General features: G+C 40.2%; 1 protein-coding gene across 3 annotated transcripts in view; it reads left to right on the plus strand.

Moving 5' to 3' along the window:
• The first annotated feature begins 576 nt into the window (after positions 1-576).
• The window catches only part of PIGU (phosphatidylinositol glycan anchor biosynthesis class U), a 79,952-nt gene continuing 61,797 nt past the window's right edge, over positions 577-18,731 (plus strand). The window contains exons 1-2 of one of the 3 annotated variants that reach the window (XM_045806489.2): positions 577-742; positions 11,222-11,286. In XM_045806489.2, the coding sequence (XP_045662445.1) occupies positions 613-742; positions 11,222-11,286 (195 nt within the window). In that variant the 5' untranslated portion in view covers positions 577-612. The remainder of the gene's footprint in view (positions 743-11,221; positions 11,287-18,731) is intronic. The other 2 variants (XM_045806499.2, XM_045806507.2) reach the window with 2 other exon arrangements.

Below are 18,731 nucleotides of genomic sequence, written 5' to 3' on the forward strand. Positions count from 1 at the left end.
TTCTAAGCATTCCTCAATCGTTTCTAGCGAGTCCGTAAGGACGGGCGGGCTAACAACCAGCATATTTTTCAGATGAGGGACCTGAGGCACAGAAAGCCAGAGAAAGGTTAAGCAACTTGTTCAAGGCTGCAGAGCAAATAAATCTACTACTCCAAAATGTATCTTCAGAACCCAATATAGTGCCGGCACACAGGTGGTGTTCATTAAACAACTGTAGAATACATAAATGAACACATATTTAATATTCTTAAAGACACAAAAGGGAAACATCTAACATTAAAAGCACTTACACAAGAGTGAAATAAACTTGCTCACTATCCTAGGAAGATACCCCTTCACTAGCCTACTTTCGACAGCACCGAGCGTTTCTACAATACACCTGCTACTTTACGAGACGTCGCCCAACCCTATGATGCGAGCTGAGACGTCCCGCTCTACGTCGTCCCGCCCGGTCTCGCCGCAAGGCCTCCTGGGAGCGGTAGTCCCCAGTCTGGGCGCTCCGGCGGCAGTAGCAAGGCGCGCCTGACCGCGGAACTACAGAGGGTGGCGCACAGGTCGCGAAGCTTTTCCGCCTCGCGTTTCCCTCCGGCCTGCGCGCCCGCCCCAGCTATCATGGCGGCTCCCTTGGCTCTGGTGCTGGTGGTGGCCGTGACCGTGCGGGCGGCCTTGTTCCGCTCCAGTCTGGCCGAATTCATTTCCGAACGGGTGGAGGTGGTGTCCCCACTGAGCTCTTGGAAGAGAGGTGAGGCCACTGGCTGGAGTAGGTGGCCAAGCCCCGCCTGTGCTCTCCCGGCCTCAGTGAATGGGAGGCGGGGGCAGTGGCCTCAAGCTCAAGATACTGAGGGAACTGACCCGCTCTAGCTTCCTCGGAGAGGGCGGGAGGGCGGGGCCTGAGGGCGGGGCTGCCAAAGGGAGGGGTCGTGGGACTGTGGGGTGAGCTTTGGGCCTTAGGGACTGGCTCACCTGAGCTGTAGGGAGCTGAGGGGGTGTGTCCCCCTCGGTTCCTGAGCAGAGGTGCGTGGTCTGAGGAAGGATAGGTATCAGAAAAGGGAATGCTAGATGGAGTGTGATTTGCAGAGGGGATAGGGATTTGATGAGGGATCGCACCTGGGATATGGTATGGTATGGTATGTGGGGGGGGGGGGGCCCAAGTGAGGGGACCAAACTTGCCTAAGCGAGTAGAGTGTGTGAGTGTGCTTAGACGCCTGTTCCCAGTTTGGGACTTGCAGTGCAGCATTTCCTACTGTTTCTTAAATTTTTGTCAGGCGCTATTTTCTACCAGCGCCTACAATGAGATAAGAGTTTGTGCTGAAGTATGCACAGACTAGTGGGAGAGACAGATAGTTATAATCCTTTTTGAAAAATGTTCTTCCTGTACATCCAGTTCCTTCCTTGGAGTTTCAACGCTGAAGAAAGTGTCCTCTCTTTTTCCAGTTTCCTAAGGATGTGGGCTTTGAGCTCACTGTTGAAGGATGTAGAATTTGGAAATGGAGATTAGAGAAAGGAGAGTTCCAGGTAGAGGAAGGTAAACAGGATCAAGAAAATGTTGAGGAGTGCGAAATGTACAGAGTGGGGGAGAAATGGGATACAGGTTAGGTGAGGGCCAGAATTTAAAGATTCTTTTAAAAACTTTTTTACTGAAGTTCAATATACATACAATGCACATACAGTAAGTGTAGAGCTCGATGAATTTTTACAAACTGTGGATACTCATGTAGCTAGCACCCAGATCAAGAAACGGAACATTACAGAAGTAAGAGCACCCAGAAGTACTCTTTGTGTCCTTGAACTTAATAGTTTTTAAAAACTTTTTAAAAAGATTTTTCGTATTTATTTGAGAGAGAGAGAGCGTGAGCAGGGGGAGGAGCAGAGGGAGAGGAAGAAGCAGACTCCCCTCTGAGCAGGGAGCCGCACGTGGGGCTCAATCCCAGGACTCCAGGATCATGACCTGAGCTGAAGGCAGCCACTTAACCAACTGAGCCACCCAGGCACCTGTGTCATTGAACTTTAAATGCTAGAGTTCGGATGTTACCCCATAGACATTTTGGAATGGGTAATGGCATAATGAATGGTTGTTTTATGAATAATTCTATATAATATATATTATTATATTATTTAAAATGCTATATATTAAAGACTATGGTAAGCTTCTTTTATCCTCCAGTTATTCTCTGTGTTAGATTGTGTTATTTCCTCCATTTTACAGATGAGGAAACTAAGATTTAGAGAAGTTAAGTAATATACCCAGGTTTCCCAATTGACAGATGGTAATTAAGGTAGTAGTAACTCTTCTGTGTGATGGTGAGAGCTTAGGCTTGATAATCTTTGAATATAATATTTGCATATAATTATTTGTTGAACAAACTGAATTGTTTGGGTTGAAGCCACTTGGTTCCTACTTTCTTCTGGATACCAGAAGCCCCGGGGCAATATTAGGCCCTCCTTCCTTTGTTCTCTTAGCACTTTATACATACCTCTATTAAGAGCATTTCTCACTTTTTATCATAATTATTGGTTTATATCTGGTTTCCGCACTGTACTGTGAGTTTCTTGAGGTCCAGAACTGATTTATTCATTCCTGAATCCTTTGTGCCTGGCATAGAGTAGTTGCTTTGATACTGTTGAATAAATATTGAAGAAAAGAAAATATAAACTCTGGTTACATATAGGATGCACAGGGTGAAGGATCCAAAGATGAGGCAATGTAGTATGGTGATTAAGAGCACAGGGTCTGGGATTTTTTTTTTTTTTTTTTAGTAGGCTCCATGCCCAGCATGGAGCCCAACACAGGGTTTGAACTCACCACCCTGAGATCAAGACCTGAGCTAAGATCAAGAGTTTGATGCTTAACAACTGAGCCACCCAGGTGCCCCAGGTCTGGGGTCTTTAAAAGTGTTTGAGTCTTTATTTCCCTCTGCCACTTATATCTGTGTGATCTCCAACATCAGTTTTCTCATCTGTAAAATAGGAAGTTATAATTTGTACTCCATTAAATGAGATAACCCATGTTGAAGCTCTTAGCACAAAAATGAAAGCCAAAATAGCTAATTGTAAGGTTTTTGAATTTAAATAATAGGGAGAACAGTGGTGATATTGACTGAAATAGGTGAGTCAGAAAGGACAGCAGTAAGTTTGATGTGTGTGTAAGGTGATAGTATGATATTCAGAGGTTTAGGTAGGGAGGTTGGGGCCAGTGTCAGAACTATAGAGTGAGATTTGGTAGTCACCCATCTGAATCTGATTGGGTCAGGATAATTATTTGTCCTGTTTTAAGCAGGGATAGTGGGTAGAGGGATGGTACAACATCTGTAAGTATCACTTGTCTTCAGAGTATACTTTAAGATGGGATATTTTAAAAAGGAAGTGATTGAATTTAAAAGGCAGGCATTTAAAAAAATATTGAAATAGGAGCCCTTCTGGTTTCACATGACATTCATTATTTATTCATTTCACATGAGTTTTTTGAGTGACTAGTAGTTTGGGTGAAGGGCCGTGGATCCAAATAGATTTTGGTTGGCGAACAGATTTTTTTTTTTAAGAGCGAGAGTGTGTGTATATGTGGCCGCTAGGGTGGGAGGGGCAGAAGGAAAGGAGAGAGAGAATCTTAAACAGGCTCCATGTCTTGTGCAGAGCCTGGCTTGGGGCTTGATCTCAGGACCCTGAGATCATGACCTGAGCCAAGATCAAGAGTGGGATGCCTAACCAACTGGGTCACCCAGGTGCCCCTCAAGGACTGATTTTTAATAGGATTAAATGAAAGGTTGTATAATTGAAGGGGACAATTCTTGTCTTCAAATATCTGAAGGGTTTTAAGTTGCCATGTTGTCAGTTCTTTCATGTGCAGATGACAGAATCCCAACTCAAACTGCCTGAATTATAATAAAAAGTAAACCTCCTGGCCTATGTAACAGAACAATCCAAGGTAGATCCTGACTTCAGGCCTAGCTGGATCCAGACTCAGTGATCTCATCAAGACTAATTCTTTCTCCATCTTGGCATTGACTGTATTCAGGAGGGCTCTTCTTGGGTATTGGCAAGATTGGCCCATAATAGCCTCTGACTTTTATATCCTTACAGTATCAGGTCCAGTGGAAAGAGGGTGACTGTTCTTCAATAAGCATAGCAAAAGCCTTGGAATTGAGTTACATTGAACTTATTCGGGTAATATTCCAATTCTTAAGCCAATTACTGTGGTCAGCCTAAGTCATATATCTTTTTCTACCTCTGGAGCACCTAGCTGGCTCAGTGGTGGAGTGTGCGACTCTGGATCTTGGGGTTGTGGGTCTGTGCCCCACATTGGATGTAGAGATCACTTAAAAAAAAATCTATCTATCTATCTACAGATATATATACCTAGTGCAGTGCCTGGTGTGTGAAGCCAGGTTCAGGCCCGCAGAGCAGCCCAGGCAGGGACACAAGTGCCGGGCAGTCCTACGTGGAAAGGGCTCGGGCTCGCGCTCAGTGAAGCCAAGTGCAGTGAGTACTAGAGAGGACAGGGGCTTCTAGAAAACCGACGACCCGGAACTGTACTGTGGTCTGTTCGTACCTGTGCAGCCCCTGCATGGGCCAGTGCTTCGCTGGAAAGGATGGCTTGGAGGAACGGAAGAGGGACAGGCGACCCGCAGATGGTTTTCCTCACTTACAGCAGAGAGAGAGCATGAGCAGTAGGAGCGACAGGCAGAGGGAGAAGCAGGCTCCCTGCTCCGCAGGAACCCTGGGATCATGACCTGAGCTGAAGGCAGACGCTCAACCGACTGAGCCATCTAGGCGCCCCTATATTATTTTGATCTTTAAAAATTTACTAAAGCTTATTTTGTGCCCCTTTGCTGATGCTAATCATATCCTCTTGCTGTAGTAAACACCATGTGCCGTATCTATCTATCTATCTATCTATCTATCTATCTATCTATATATCTACAGATATATATATATATCTCCCTCCCTCCCTCCCTCTTTGGAGAGGGGCAACCTCCCGAACTGTGGAAGAAGGTGGTATCCCATAGGAAAACTACAGTGGTGTTACTAGAAGAGGGGGAAATTGATGCTGGGAGGCGAAAATAACAGATATCCATTATAAGAGGAAAGACATCTTTTCTGTGTCATTCATTTCTACAGACCTATCAGTTTATTTGATAGTCCAACTAAAATTTATACAGATTTCTTGCTTGGCAAATGCAAGCATGTGCTTCTCAGTCCAATAAAAATAATAACTAACACTGATGTAGCGCTTTCTGTATGACTGCCCCATTCGAAACATTTTAGATATGTTTAAGAGCTAATCACCATAAAGGCCCTAAGATGTAAATGGCCCTACATGTAAATACCTCATTTTATAGATGAGAAAATGGAAGCACAGAGAAATGAAGTCACATAGATGATGTTTTATGTGAATAGCTGTCAGTATTTAGGCATTGCTGTTCTACCAGAGTTCACTCTATACCATCTTATGTAGAAATCTGTCGGGGGGCGCCTAGGTGGCTCAGATGGTTAAGTGTCTGCCTTCGGCTCAGGTCATGATCCCAGAGTCCTGGGATGGAGCCCCACGCCGGGCTCCTTGCTCGTTGGGGAGCCTGTTTCTCCCTCTCCCTCTGCTGTTCCCCCTGCTTGTGCTCTCTTGCTCTCTCTGTCAAATAAATAAATAAAATCTTAAAAAAAGAAATCTGTCGGAAATACTTTTGGAACTTTTTTTTTTTTTTAATCATATTTTGGTCTTTCCTCAGCCTTGACCTAGTGATTAGGAATCAGTACAGACTTAGCTTCTTCAGTTCAGGGTAGAACCCAAGCTATTAGCACTTATTTAGAAACCCACCTCCAATATAGCCATGAGGGTCAGGGTCAGGAAGAGCACATCTGATAGCACAACTTGAAAAAAAAATCAAAACCTCTATTGTTAAAATGGAGAATTAGTAAGCCTCACACAACAGTGTGTCACACAACAGTGAATTATAAGGCAAGCACTTTTGTAGCCATCATCCAAATCAAGAATCAGAACTTTACCACTTACTCCAAAAGCCTTTCTATATGCCCCATCCCAGTTACAGCCCCCCTCTGCCCCCTTCTTTAAGTAACTATTATCCTGACTTACATAATATCGTCATGCCATCTTTATATTCTTTTCGTTTTATTGCTCAAATGAGTGTCCCTAGTCACTACAGCTTAGTCTTGCCCCTAAACAAAAGTTTTTATATGTGTTTTAAGTCTCCCTTAATCTTTAAGGTCCCCATCCATCCCATCCTTTTCTTATCTGTTGAAGAACCCAGACCTTTTGACCTGTAGTTTCCTATAGTTCAGATTTGACTGAATGTATATTCATGGTGCAGTTTAACATGTTCTTGCATCATCTGTATTTCCTGTATCTGGCAGCTGGATACCACAAATTTTTTTTTTTAGCTTTTTACTTGAAATAATTTTAGAATTACAAAACATTTGCAAAGATAGTACAGAAAGATCCGTATACCATTCACCCAGCTTCCTATAATGTTTACGTCCTGCATAATCATGGTACAGTGGTCAAGATTAAGAGAATAACATTGTTATAATACTGTTGAACAAACTGTAGTTGTTCAGAGTTTACCGTTTTTCCCACCGTTTTTTTCTGATCCAGCATCTGATTCAGGATGCCACATTGCCTTTAGTTGTGTTTCCTCATTCTTCTCCCATCGGCGAGAGTTCCTCAGCTTTTCCTTGTCTTTTGTGACCTTGACACTTTTGAAACATACTGGTCAGGTATTTTGTAGAATGTCCACCAATTTGGGTTTGTCTAATGTTTTCTCATAGTTAGATTGAGATCATGGATTTTGGAGAAGAATCCCACTGAAGTGATGCGATCCTCTCAATGTATTGGGTGGCAGTACATCATATTGAAAGGTCTTATTACTGGCGATGTTATCCTTAATCCCTTGGTTATGATGGTATCTGCCTGGTTTCTCCATTGTAAAGTTACTCTCCCTTTTTAATCCATAACTATTTGGGGAGTATATGTCGGGGCTCTGTAAATATCTTGTTTCTCTTTAAGTTTTTGCCCACTACTTTTTGCACTTACGGGTTGATCTGCCAGCACCAGTCATTACTGTGATGTTCTAATGGTGACTTTTCTCTTTTCCTCATTCCTTCTTCACTTATGAATTGGAATTCTTCTCTAAGGAAGAGTTGTCCCTTCTTCCTTATTTATTCAGTCATTTGTTTTATACCTGAATGAGTTCATAGGTATTTAGTTTTATCCTCTGGATTATAATCTATTATCTTTATTTTGATGCTCAAATTGTTCCATCTTTGGTCATTGGGACACTTCTGCAACCACAAGATGCTTTCTTTAGGCTTAGCTCATATTTTCCATTGTCCAGCCCTGGAATCAACCACTTCTCCAAGGAGCCCTGGTTTCTTTTATTGGAGAATGTATTTAGAAAGCAAGATCTGAATGCTAGGTGTGTTCTTTGCTATGGGAATGACACTGTATCTTACTTTCTGGATTAGAAATACAAGGATACCACTTCTTTCGAACAAGCTGAATGCATATCCTTCTTGATACGGGGAGCTCAAAGACAATGTTTGTCTTTTGCTAGATGATATGCTTTTATGATCGCCCATAGGAAAAGTATATCAAGGTAACTAAGAATTTTTGCTTCATGGGATTTATCAGTTAAGAGTTGAGACACTTTATTGGAGTGCCTGGCGGCTCAGTCAGTAGAGCATGAGACTCTTGATCTTCGGGGTTGTAAATTTAAGGCCCATGTTGGGTGTGGAGATTACTTAAAAATTAAATCTTAAAAAGTTGAGACATTTATCAAAAGAACCCTTATATTTTAGAATAGTTGGAAATAATTAGTTTTTATGGTCAACTATTTTTTTTTTTTTAAGATTTTACTTATTTATCTGTCAGCACAAGCAGGGGGAGTGGCAGGCAGAGCAGGCAGAGGGAGAAGCAGGCTCCCCACTGAGCAAGGAGCCCAATGCAGGACTTGATCCCAGGACTCTGGGATCATGACCTGAGCCAAAGGCAGACACTTAACCGACTGAGCCACCCAGGCATCCGTTGGTCAACTATTCTGAAGCATTAGTTGTTGGATAAGAATCCCATGAAGCAGAAATTTTATTCAATTTCTCTGGTGCACTTTCCACAGGTGTTATTTTGGGGGGTACTCCAGGAAGAAGAATGGCTTAAAGCTGTGGGTTCTTTGTTGGGTTGTTTGTTTGTTTGTTTTTTTGAGTATTTTGGTTTTTACCCCAAACAGGCATTTTATTTTAAAATGTTCCCAGCAAAATATTATTAGGACATTGTTATATATGTTAGAATTTGGGGGCCCTGGTTATTCTTTTATACATGGAGTGGATTCCCTTTTATATTCTAGAGGGTTTTGTTACTCTGTAACTCAGATGATCCCAAATGTACTGTAGACCACGCCAAAGTTTTCAATCATGTGCACCAAGATAAGGACATGTAGAAAGTGTATCAGAAAGATCAGTGTGCTCAAGTGAAAATATTTTGAGTTTATGGTCTTCCTACACTTTTTAATGTTATAGATGGTGGTAGTAAATGGCAGTGGGTTTTTTAAAAAATGTTTTTACATGAGGTTGACTCATCCCCCAGATCAATGATCTGTTAAGTAATATGAGGTCATAGTTAATCATCAAGGTGGCAGAGCCATATTCCAAGTACTTGCCAGAGAACACATTCACAAATTCGCAGGTGTACAATATCCAATCCAGCAAAAGCATATCTGAGAGAAGTTACATTTCAGAAAATTGCCTGAAAAGTAGACAATCTTTTCTTCTAGCTACATACTGAAGAATCTGCCTCTGGGTTAAACCAGCGGAGACTGATGTCCCTGGACAGCATCTTACTGATCCTCTGTTGAGTTGCTTTTACTGCTGTGTGGTAGGATGCCATTGGCTTAGGTTGGGATTTACCCTGTGAAGTGGCTTGATGAATCATGTCCTTGGGTCTCCAGTAAAGCTGTTAGTGAAGGGTTTAATAGTTGTGTTACACTTCCTTGGGGGAAGTTTCTTTTTGGTCCTAGTATAAGGACCAGTGATAGCTGTCTTGAGCAATGGGGTCTGTTTTATTTTACAGCCCGGATGAACTGTGTAACTGATTAAGTTTCCTTCTAGGGTGAGTCCGTAAGTTTAAAGCCATATTTAAGGCCCACTCATTATAAATATATAGTTTTTTTGGAACAGGCTTTGTAACTTTGATTTTGTTTTATTTATCTTTGACTAGGTAATTCAATCACAGGTTTCAAAAATCAAAGGTGCCAAAGGCTATATGATTAACAGGCACCTTTCCACACCACTTTCCTAGAACCACCCAGTTGTGTTCCCTGGAGGGACCAGTTTCTTATGTACATCAGTTTCACATGTGTACTTCTGAGATATTTTGGGCATATATAAGCTCATACATTTTGTAGGTTTTTGTGTGTCTTTTTTATATTTTTTCTTATCCTTCACTCAGTTTCTTTTAAAATTAATTTTCCTATTTCTTTCTAATAATTATGAAATAATGCTCATTGCTAATGATTCAGAAAATGAAGAAAAGGTAAAGAAACCAAACATCTTCTGTAATCTTATCAGCAGAGTTGGTTGCTGTATTTTTTTTTCTTTTTAAGATTTTATTTATTTGTCAGAGAGAGAGCACAAGCAGGGGGAGTAGCAGGCAGGGGGAGAGGGAGAAACAGACTCTGACCGAGCAGGGAGCCTGATGTGGAACTTGATCCCCGGACCCTGGGATCATGACCTGAGCTGAAGGCAGACAGTTAAACTGACTGAGCCACCCAGGCATCCCAGATGGTTGCTGTATTTTTAAATTTTTATTTATTTTATTTAATGTCTAACTTAATATTTTTTTCCTCTTTCTTTTCTTCTTTCTTTCTTTCTTTCTTTCTTTCTTTCTTTCTTTCTTTCTTTCTTTCAGAGAGAGAACACACACACATACACACACGTGTGCGGGCGTGGGGGGGAAGGGGAGAGACAGAAAATCTCAAGCAGACTCCCTGCTGAGCACAGCCTGGAGCTCCATCCCATGACCCTGAGATCATGACCTGAGCCAAAATCAAGAGTCAGACTTGAAACCGACTGAGCCACCCAGGCGCCCCTTAATATTTTTAAAGAGCACTGGCTGGTTATTTTGTCTCTCGATTTGGGTTTGCCTGTGTTTTCTCCTGGTTAGATTGGAGTTATGCTTTTTTGGCAAGGATACCACATTTCTGGCCTAAGGACCACGGACGTGTTTTTATCCCCATGTCCGTGAATCCCTTCAGGAGGTACTTGATGTTGATAGTGTGAACCGTTCAACATCCTGCTGCTGATATGAACTTTGGCCACACGATTAAGGTAGTGAATGCCAAGTTTGTCCACATGAAAGTATTTTTCCTCTTGCAAATATGGTTTCTCATATTTTTACATTCTGATTTTAGTATCCCTTGACAGTCTTGTCGTTCACCACTATTACTGTGGGGTCTGCGAAGTGGTGATTTTCTATTTCCAGCTTTCCTCCCACATTTGATACTTACAGATCTCTGTGAGGAAGAGCTTTCTTTTCTCTTCCACGTATTTGTTTATTCAATTATTTATACCACAGTATGATTTTTAACTATAAAGTGTTTACCTATCTATCTATACATACACATGTGTATATATCCTAATTCATTTAGGTAAATCTCTATTAATGGACATTGGGATTATTTTTGAGTACTCTGAGCACCGTAAGGAACATGCAGTTATTTCCCTAGGATAAATTGCCATAAGAATAATCATTTCAGTGTCCAAAGGCCCATACTTAAAAAGTACATATTTCCCCGTAGAATACACACGCCACTCAAGCAGCACATGAAAGTGACTGCCCATTTCCCCTCACTGGGGACAGCATCTCTTACCAGCTTCCAATTTGTTGTCATATTATTTGGGGGAATTGGGCAAAATATATATAAAGGAAACACTTCTTAGAGTCGGTAGAAATTACAAGGACATCAGAGAAGGCTCATAGTCTAACATAAAACTTTTTCCTGAGAGCTGCCTCACAGTGGAAAGGGATGCTCTGTATGGAAAAAAGTTCCGCATCATCTGAGGTGTTCAAATCAAGTTTCAAAGCCACTTGGTGGGGATGAGGTTAAGGGGGTTGGACAAACTGTGAGGCCCTTCTTGTTTCTGGGAGTATCTAACGCTTTGGTCTCTGGCCATCTGCATGTGTCTCTGAAGTAAGAGTGAACTTGGATGTCTTACTTTTCAGTGGTTGAAGGCCTCTCACTGTTGGACTTGGGAGTGTCTCCGTATTCTGGAGCAGTATTTCATGAAGTAAGTGTTCTTGTTTTCTTTTCTGAGTACTAAGAGTAGTTTATAGTCACAAATACCAAAGCCTAACCTCTGTTTTGTACAAACATTTGAAAAGATCTATTTTTGAAAATCATATTTAGAAACAGACCTTTTTTAGATGTCCTCTGCATAAGAAGGAGGTTTCACAATTGCAGTGGAAATGATCCAGATTAAGACTGTGATTTGGGGAAGCAGATGAGACTTCTGTGGAAGTTACCATTTTTATTGGCAAATAAATTGTAAACAGTTCCCAGTCCACAAATAAGTTGTATGCTAATCGTCATATAATTGGTTCTTTGGAACATGCTTTCCCATGAAAACTGTATCAGCAATGCTGGTTTCTTAGAAAGCCCACAAAATCCTCTTTAACGCATAACATTAGTTCTTAAAATAGTAAAATCATTCTTAGGTCACCATCATCCCTTGCTTGGGTTCCAGGAACAGCTTCCCGACAAGTCTTTCTCCATTCAGTCTTGCTCTTTTACTCTCTATTCTGCAGCCCTAGAGTCGTCTTTCTGAAATGTGAATCTGATATTGTCAGTGTCCTGCTTAGTACCTTTACTCACCACCTAACTCAGGATAAAACCCAAACACCCTAGGGGGCATACAAAGCCGCGTGGGCCCAGCTTACATTAACCACATTTCTGTCCACTGTCCTCTCCCCATTATTGTTGGTTATATCATTTTAAAGTAGGAATTCTCTATTTGAATTCTTAACCCCTCATTTTTACAGTTGTCTCTGTCATACCTACTTTGGGAACAATTCCTTCCTAACTTCCTAACTTACTTCTTCCTTCCTTCCTTCCTTCCTTCCTTCCTTCCTTCCTTCCTTCCTTCCTTCCTTCCTTCCTTTCTCTCTTTCTTTCTTTCTTTCTTTCTTTCTTTCTTTCTTTCTTTCTTTCTTTCTTTCTTTCTTTCTTTCTCTTTTTCTTTCTCTCTCTCTCTTTCTTTTTCTACCTAGTTTGTTTTTTTTTTTTTAAAGCATTCAGCTTGGTTCTCATGGAGATAACAACTGGCTTTTGCATTCATATTTCATTAGTTTGTATTACTATCTAATTGAACTACAATAATAAGAACTGCTAGCAGAAACAGGGTCAATTTAAGACTCTTAATAAGCACACAAATCGGCTATTGGAAACAGATGTGTGTGGGCATATAAAAATGCAGCCCACTAGCCGTGAGGGCTCAGTGTGCAGTCATCCTTGGGCAGAATGTTTTCTAGACAGAACAAGAACCCCCTGAGAGAGTTCTCACATAGTTTCACTATGCTCCAACACCATATTCTCTCTTACCTTTGTGTTTTTGCTCATTTTGTCATCTCTTTATGGAGGGCTTTTTTCCCCTCTTTTTGTGATTGGCTTTACTATTTAGATATTAGCTTAGATTTTACCTCCTTCTAGAAACCATTCCTCATCACCTTAGACCGGTTAGGTGTTCTTCCTGAACATCTTCCAAAGCATCTTGTGCTTATACTTTTAATGGCTTATATCATACTCTTGAAATTGCCTCTGTACTTGTTTTACCTGTTATATGTTCCTCAGAACAAGTACTGGTACCTTTTCATTAAGTATTCCTAGTGCCTAGCTCTGTATCTACATATGTATTCCAATCCCTCCTTTCCTTCTCTCTTAATAAAGATTTGTTAAGTATATACCAAATGCCAGCTATGCTGCTTGGTGCTAGGGATACAAAACAAGACACAGTCCTTGGCCTCATGGTACTTATTTCTGAGAGCAACAAACAGTAAGTTAGTAAAAAGGAAACAGATTTCAGAGCAAAGAATATTACCAGGGGTAAAGACGGTTATTTCATAATGATAAAGGGGTCACTTCCTCAAGAGAACATAACAATCCTAATGTTTATGCACCTGATAACAGAGTTTCAGAATACATGAAGACTGACAGAACTACAGGGAGAAATAGACAAATCTACAATTATAGTCAGAGATTTCACTATCCCTCTCTCAAGGACTGATATGACAAGCAGATAGAAAATCAACAAGGATGTAGAAGCCTTGAATAGGATGTCAACAACTTGACCTCTTTGACATTTATAGAACATTCTATCCAACAGCAACAAAATACATAATCTTTTCAAGTGTACATGGAACATCTGCAAGATAGACCATATTTTGGGTTATAAAACAAGGCCCAATAAATTTAAAAGGATTGAAATCATACAAAGTATATCTGACCACAATGGAATTAAATAAAAAATAAATACCAGAAAGATGTCTGGAAAATCCCTAAATATTTGGAAACTAAGTAACATGCTCCTTAATAACCCATGGATCAAAGGAGAAATCAGAGGGGAAATTAGAAAGTATATTGAACTGAATGAAAATGAAAACACAACCTATCAAAATATGTGGAATGTCACTAAGCAGTACTTGGGGGAAATACATAGTGCTAAATGCTTATATTGGAAAGGAAGAGAAGTCTCAAACTGATGACCCCTGTTTCTACTTTAGGAAACTAGAAAAAGAAGATAAATTTACCTCAAAGTAAGGAGAATAAAAGAAATAAGATCTGAGTGGAAACAAGTTATACAGAAAACTGAAAAACAATAGTGAAAAATACTGAAACACAATTGGTTCTTTGGGATGAACTGTAAAATTGATAAACATTTGGGAATGGGGATATATTCATTATCTTGGTTGATGGTTTCATGGGTATATACATAGGTCAAAACTTTTCAAATTGTATACTTTAAATATGTGAAGTTTATTTTATACTAATTATACTTCCATAAAGCTAAAGTTAAGAAAAAGTGGGATTTCAGTTAAATGATAAGTAAGTACATGTAGAAAAATAAAGCTGGGTAAAGGGATAAAGAGTGATGGTCATCCATGTGTCAGTGTTTTAGATAGTGTATTCAGGGAAGGCAGTCCAAGGAAGTGAAATTTGAATAAGCGATCTAAAGGAAGCTGGCAAGCCAGATATGATGGCTCTGCTTTGGGAATGTGGCTGGCATTTGTGAGTTGGATAAATTCTGCCTTAGTGTTGCTAAGGCAGAATGAGCAAAGAGGAAAATATTAAAGACAAGTAGTGAGAAGTTAGGAGTCAGATTATGTAACACTTTTTATAGACTGATTAAGAGTTCAGATTATCTGTATCTGTCTATCTATCTATCTATCTATCATCTATCTATTTTTAGTATAATTATTTTTAATGTCTAGAATTTATAATATGAGGGTGAGAGCTTCCTCCCAGACTCAAGTTTATAAAATCTCAATTGGCTGGTGAGGCCAGTTGGGATATTTCTTGTCTAATTTGGTTTCTAGGAAGACTGCATTTGAATCCTCAGTGGTCATTTGATCAAATGGAATTATGTTCTTCATCTTCTCCAGCTCTCTTGTATTCCTCAGTCCTGGCGAGAGACAAAAACTCAGCACGACTTTTCACATCTTTTTTCTTCAGCATCCTGGCACAGGAACCTTCAGGGCATTAAACTTCTCAAAGTCATTTACCAAGCCAGCCTTTACCACATTGACCTTGTGTAAGTCCAATCAATAGCAGGTGGATTCTTAGGTAGAGTAGCTAGCTTGATGGTAGGGGTCTCATTCCAGGACTTTAGGGAGTTAGCAGTGGCCTTTTGGTCTCAGGGTAGGATCTCCCAGAGGACTACTCGGTAAATGCCTTATTTATGAATGTGTGTGTGTGTGTGTGTGTGTGTGTGTGTGTGTGTATGATTTTAAGTAATCTCTGCATCCAGTGTGGGGCTTGAACTCACAACCCCAAGATCAAGAGTCGCATGCTCTACCGACTGAGCCAGCCAGGTGCCCCTAAATACCTGTTAGAGCAAGTTTTTGCTCAGCCATTTTGAGATCCTTCACCAGCCCTAGTAGCCCACACTAGCACGTGGATTTTGTTTTTACTATATTGAGAAAATAGAGACTTTTAAACCAGGAGAGAAGTGATTATATTTATTTTACATTTAATAAATACTGCCGTGGATACTGCGAGGGCAATTGACTGTAGGGGCAAGAGGTGAAGCAGGGAAAATGATTAGGAAGGGTGCTTATGCAGTAGTCTAAGCAGGATGGTGGTGGCTTGGAACTAGTGTGGTAACAAAGAAGGTGGCGAAAAGTGATTCGATTCTTTAAAAAAGTAATAGATTCTAGTAATACTTTTAGGAGTAAACTTATTAATAGTGTTGATATGTGATATGAAGGCAAGAGAGGATTCAAAGATATGATTCAGGACAGCAGGTGTTTGTCCTGAGCAACCAAGTGAATGATCGTGTTATTTACTGAGATGAGGTGGACTGAGGGAAGAGCAGATTTTAGTGAGGCAGGAAATAAAGAGTTCAGATTTCACCATATTAAGTTTAAAGACATTCGAGTGACAACGTTAAGGCAACTGGCTATGCAAATGTGAAACCCAAGAAGAGGTTCAGGCTGGAGATGTAAAATTGGGATCTGTCAGCCTATAGATGATGTTTGAAAATGGGCTTGATGTGATTACCTCGTGTGTGATAGCCAGACTCCATGATGGCCCCCCCCAAATTTCTACCTCCAGGTATTCACACTTGTTGTAGTCCTCTCTCACATTGTACCAGAGTTGGCCTGTGTGACCAGTAAGCTATGGCGGAAATGATGGTATGTCAAAAGACCCTGTGGCTTATTAGACTTTCTCTCTTGAAAAGACAGAGAATAGACAACCTTTATGAGGAGTTTGGCTCTAAAGGAGGGCAGGAATATGGTATAGTAGCTAAAGGCAGATGTACAGTAAAAACATTTTATTTTTTATTATTTTTTAAAAAGGTATTTATTTGAGAGAAAGCACATAGGAGCGGTGGGGGGAGGGGCAAAGGGAGAGGGAGAAGCAGACCCTTCACCGAACACAGAGCCTGATTTGGGGCTTGATCCCAGGACTGGAGATCATGACCAGACTGAAGGCAGGTGCCCAACCAGCTGACCCACCTAGGCGCCCTGTAAAGACATTTTATGTATGAGAATCTGCCCTATATTTATCACAGCATTGTTTATAATAGCCACGATATGGAAGCAACCCAAGTGTCCAGTGATAGATGAATGGATGTGTGCACACCCACACTCATCCCCACACACACAGTGGAATATTATCCAGCCATAAAAAAGAATGAGATCTTGGCATTTGAAACAACAACATGGATGGACCTAGAGGGCATAATCTTAGTGAAATGTCAGAGAAAGACAGTTACCATATGATTTCACTTATACGTGAAATCTAAAAAAACAAAGCGGGGGCACCTAGATTTTCAGTTGGTAAGTGTCTGACTCTTGATCTCAGGGTCATCAGTTCAAGCCCGCATTGGGCTCCATGGTGGGTGTGGAGCCTACTTTAATTAATTAATTAGTCAATTAATTAATTTAAATAAAATAAAGTGAAATAAAAAACAAGTGAATAAGCAAAGAAAAAAGCAGAAACAGACCCATAAATACAGAGAACAAACTGATGGTTACCAGAGTGGAAGGGGGTAGGGAGATGGGCAAAATGGGTTAGGGGAAGTGGGAGAAACAGGCTTTCAGTTATGGAATAAAAGGAAATGAAAGGTACAGCATAGGGAATATAGTCGCTGGTATTGTACTAGCATTGTATGGTGACAGATGATAGCCACGCTTGGGGGGAGCATAACATAATGTATAAACTTGTTGAATAATCACTACGTTGTACACCTGAAACTAATGTAACACTGTGTGTCAACTATACTTGAATGTAAAAAAAAGAACATGTGGGGGTGCCTGGCTGGCTCAGTTAGTAGAGCATGCAACTCTTGATCTCAGGGTTCAAGCCCCACATTGGGTGTAGAGCCTACTTAAAAAAACAGAAAGAAAAATAAAATAGGATAAAAACAGAGAGGGAGGCGAACCATAAGAGACTCTTAAAAATAGGAAACAAACTGAGGATTGCTGGAGAGGTGGTGGGTGGGGAGATGGGGTAATTGGGTAATGGGCATTAGGGAGGGCACTTGATGTAATGAGCACTGCATGTTACATGCAACTCATGAATCACTAAATTCTACCCCTGAAACTAATAGTACACTATATGTTAGCTAAATTGAATTTAAATAAAAAATTTTTTAAAAAAGAAATTAACATGTAAAAACTCTTAAAACTTAATAAAATAAAATAACAAAAAAATGAGACTGTGCATATTTGGTTGCTGGTGGGAATAATCCTGTTTTTAGAGAAGTTGATGATGTAAGAAAGAGGATAATTGAATGAGCAGTGTCTTTGAGGAGGCAAGAAAAAATGTGATACAGTTCACAAGGGGAGAATTTGACTTCAGATATGAAGAAAGGAAGTTCATCCATGATCAATAGGAAATAGAGAATATAGGTATAAATATGGGAAGTTGGTGAACTGGGTAGTGGGAAATAAGGTGGTTCTCATTTAATTGCTTCTTTTCTCAGTGAAATAAGAAATGAGGTTGTCAGATGAAAGTAAGAAATGGGGAGGAAAGTTGGAGGTTGAGGACAGGGGAAGATGTGAAATAGTCCTTTCAGAAAGAATATGTCAAACGAATGAATGGAAGAGCCATATCTAGCCATTTAACCATTATTTAAAATGTTTCTGGGAGAAAATGCATTCTTAGCTACAATGAGGGAGTCTAGAACGCATTCTTACTCCTCACCAGTGTGTGTGTGTGTGTAAGTGTAAGTAAAGGGAAATAATGGTAGAAGGTAGTAATTTCAGCTACAAGAAGCCATGTTAACTCTCTATACTTGTGTAAGATAACCCCTTTAGGACTGAACAGTTACTTCCTCCATACACAGTGGAGGTGACCTCACAGTGCTTTCCTGCATATGGGTTGTTTCTTTTCCTGCATATGGGTTAATTTGCTTTTAAGCTCAGTGTTCATAAATCCAGAGCAATCTATATTTCAGTACAGTTTCTTTAAGTAATAAAACATAAAGAAATAAAATTATGTCAAGCCAAGTGAAAACACTTTGGAAGAGAAAGTTCATTGTTGCTTTGCATTTTTTTTTCTTTTTTAATCTTCAGCAGATTTTATTATCTAGTTCTTAGGGAAATGTAAAAGTGGAGAAGGAAATTCTGCACAGGAGTGAAAAAGAGAATTTGGCAACCACGTTAGATTTTATGACTGCCTTCAACAGAGGTTTCTATTTTCTGTGGTTAGCCAAGTACTGATTGTAAAATTGTGAGTTCCTTCATATTTACCCTACCCTGACTGGGAATGGTCACCCACATGGAAACGTAGCATGAAGACAAATTCTATTCACTGTGTAGTTGTCTGTAATAATGTGATATACAATTAAACTAACTATTGTGTACGTGTTAGCTCATTATGGAAGCCAGCCCATTTGCTGATAGGCTTTTTGAGAACCATTTATTTGTTCTGTCATTTCTGAGACCTACTTAGTGCCATTCTAAACTATCTAAAGCATCAAAACACTTTGAAAGCAGGCCATTGGTAATATAA

This window comes from Ursus americanus, chromosome 22 (assembly GCF_024610735.1).
Source record: "Ursus americanus isolate L20-20 chromosome 22, mUrsAme1.1.p, whole genome shotgun sequence".
NCBI lineage: Eukaryota > Metazoa > Chordata > Mammalia > Carnivora > Ursidae > Ursus > Ursus americanus.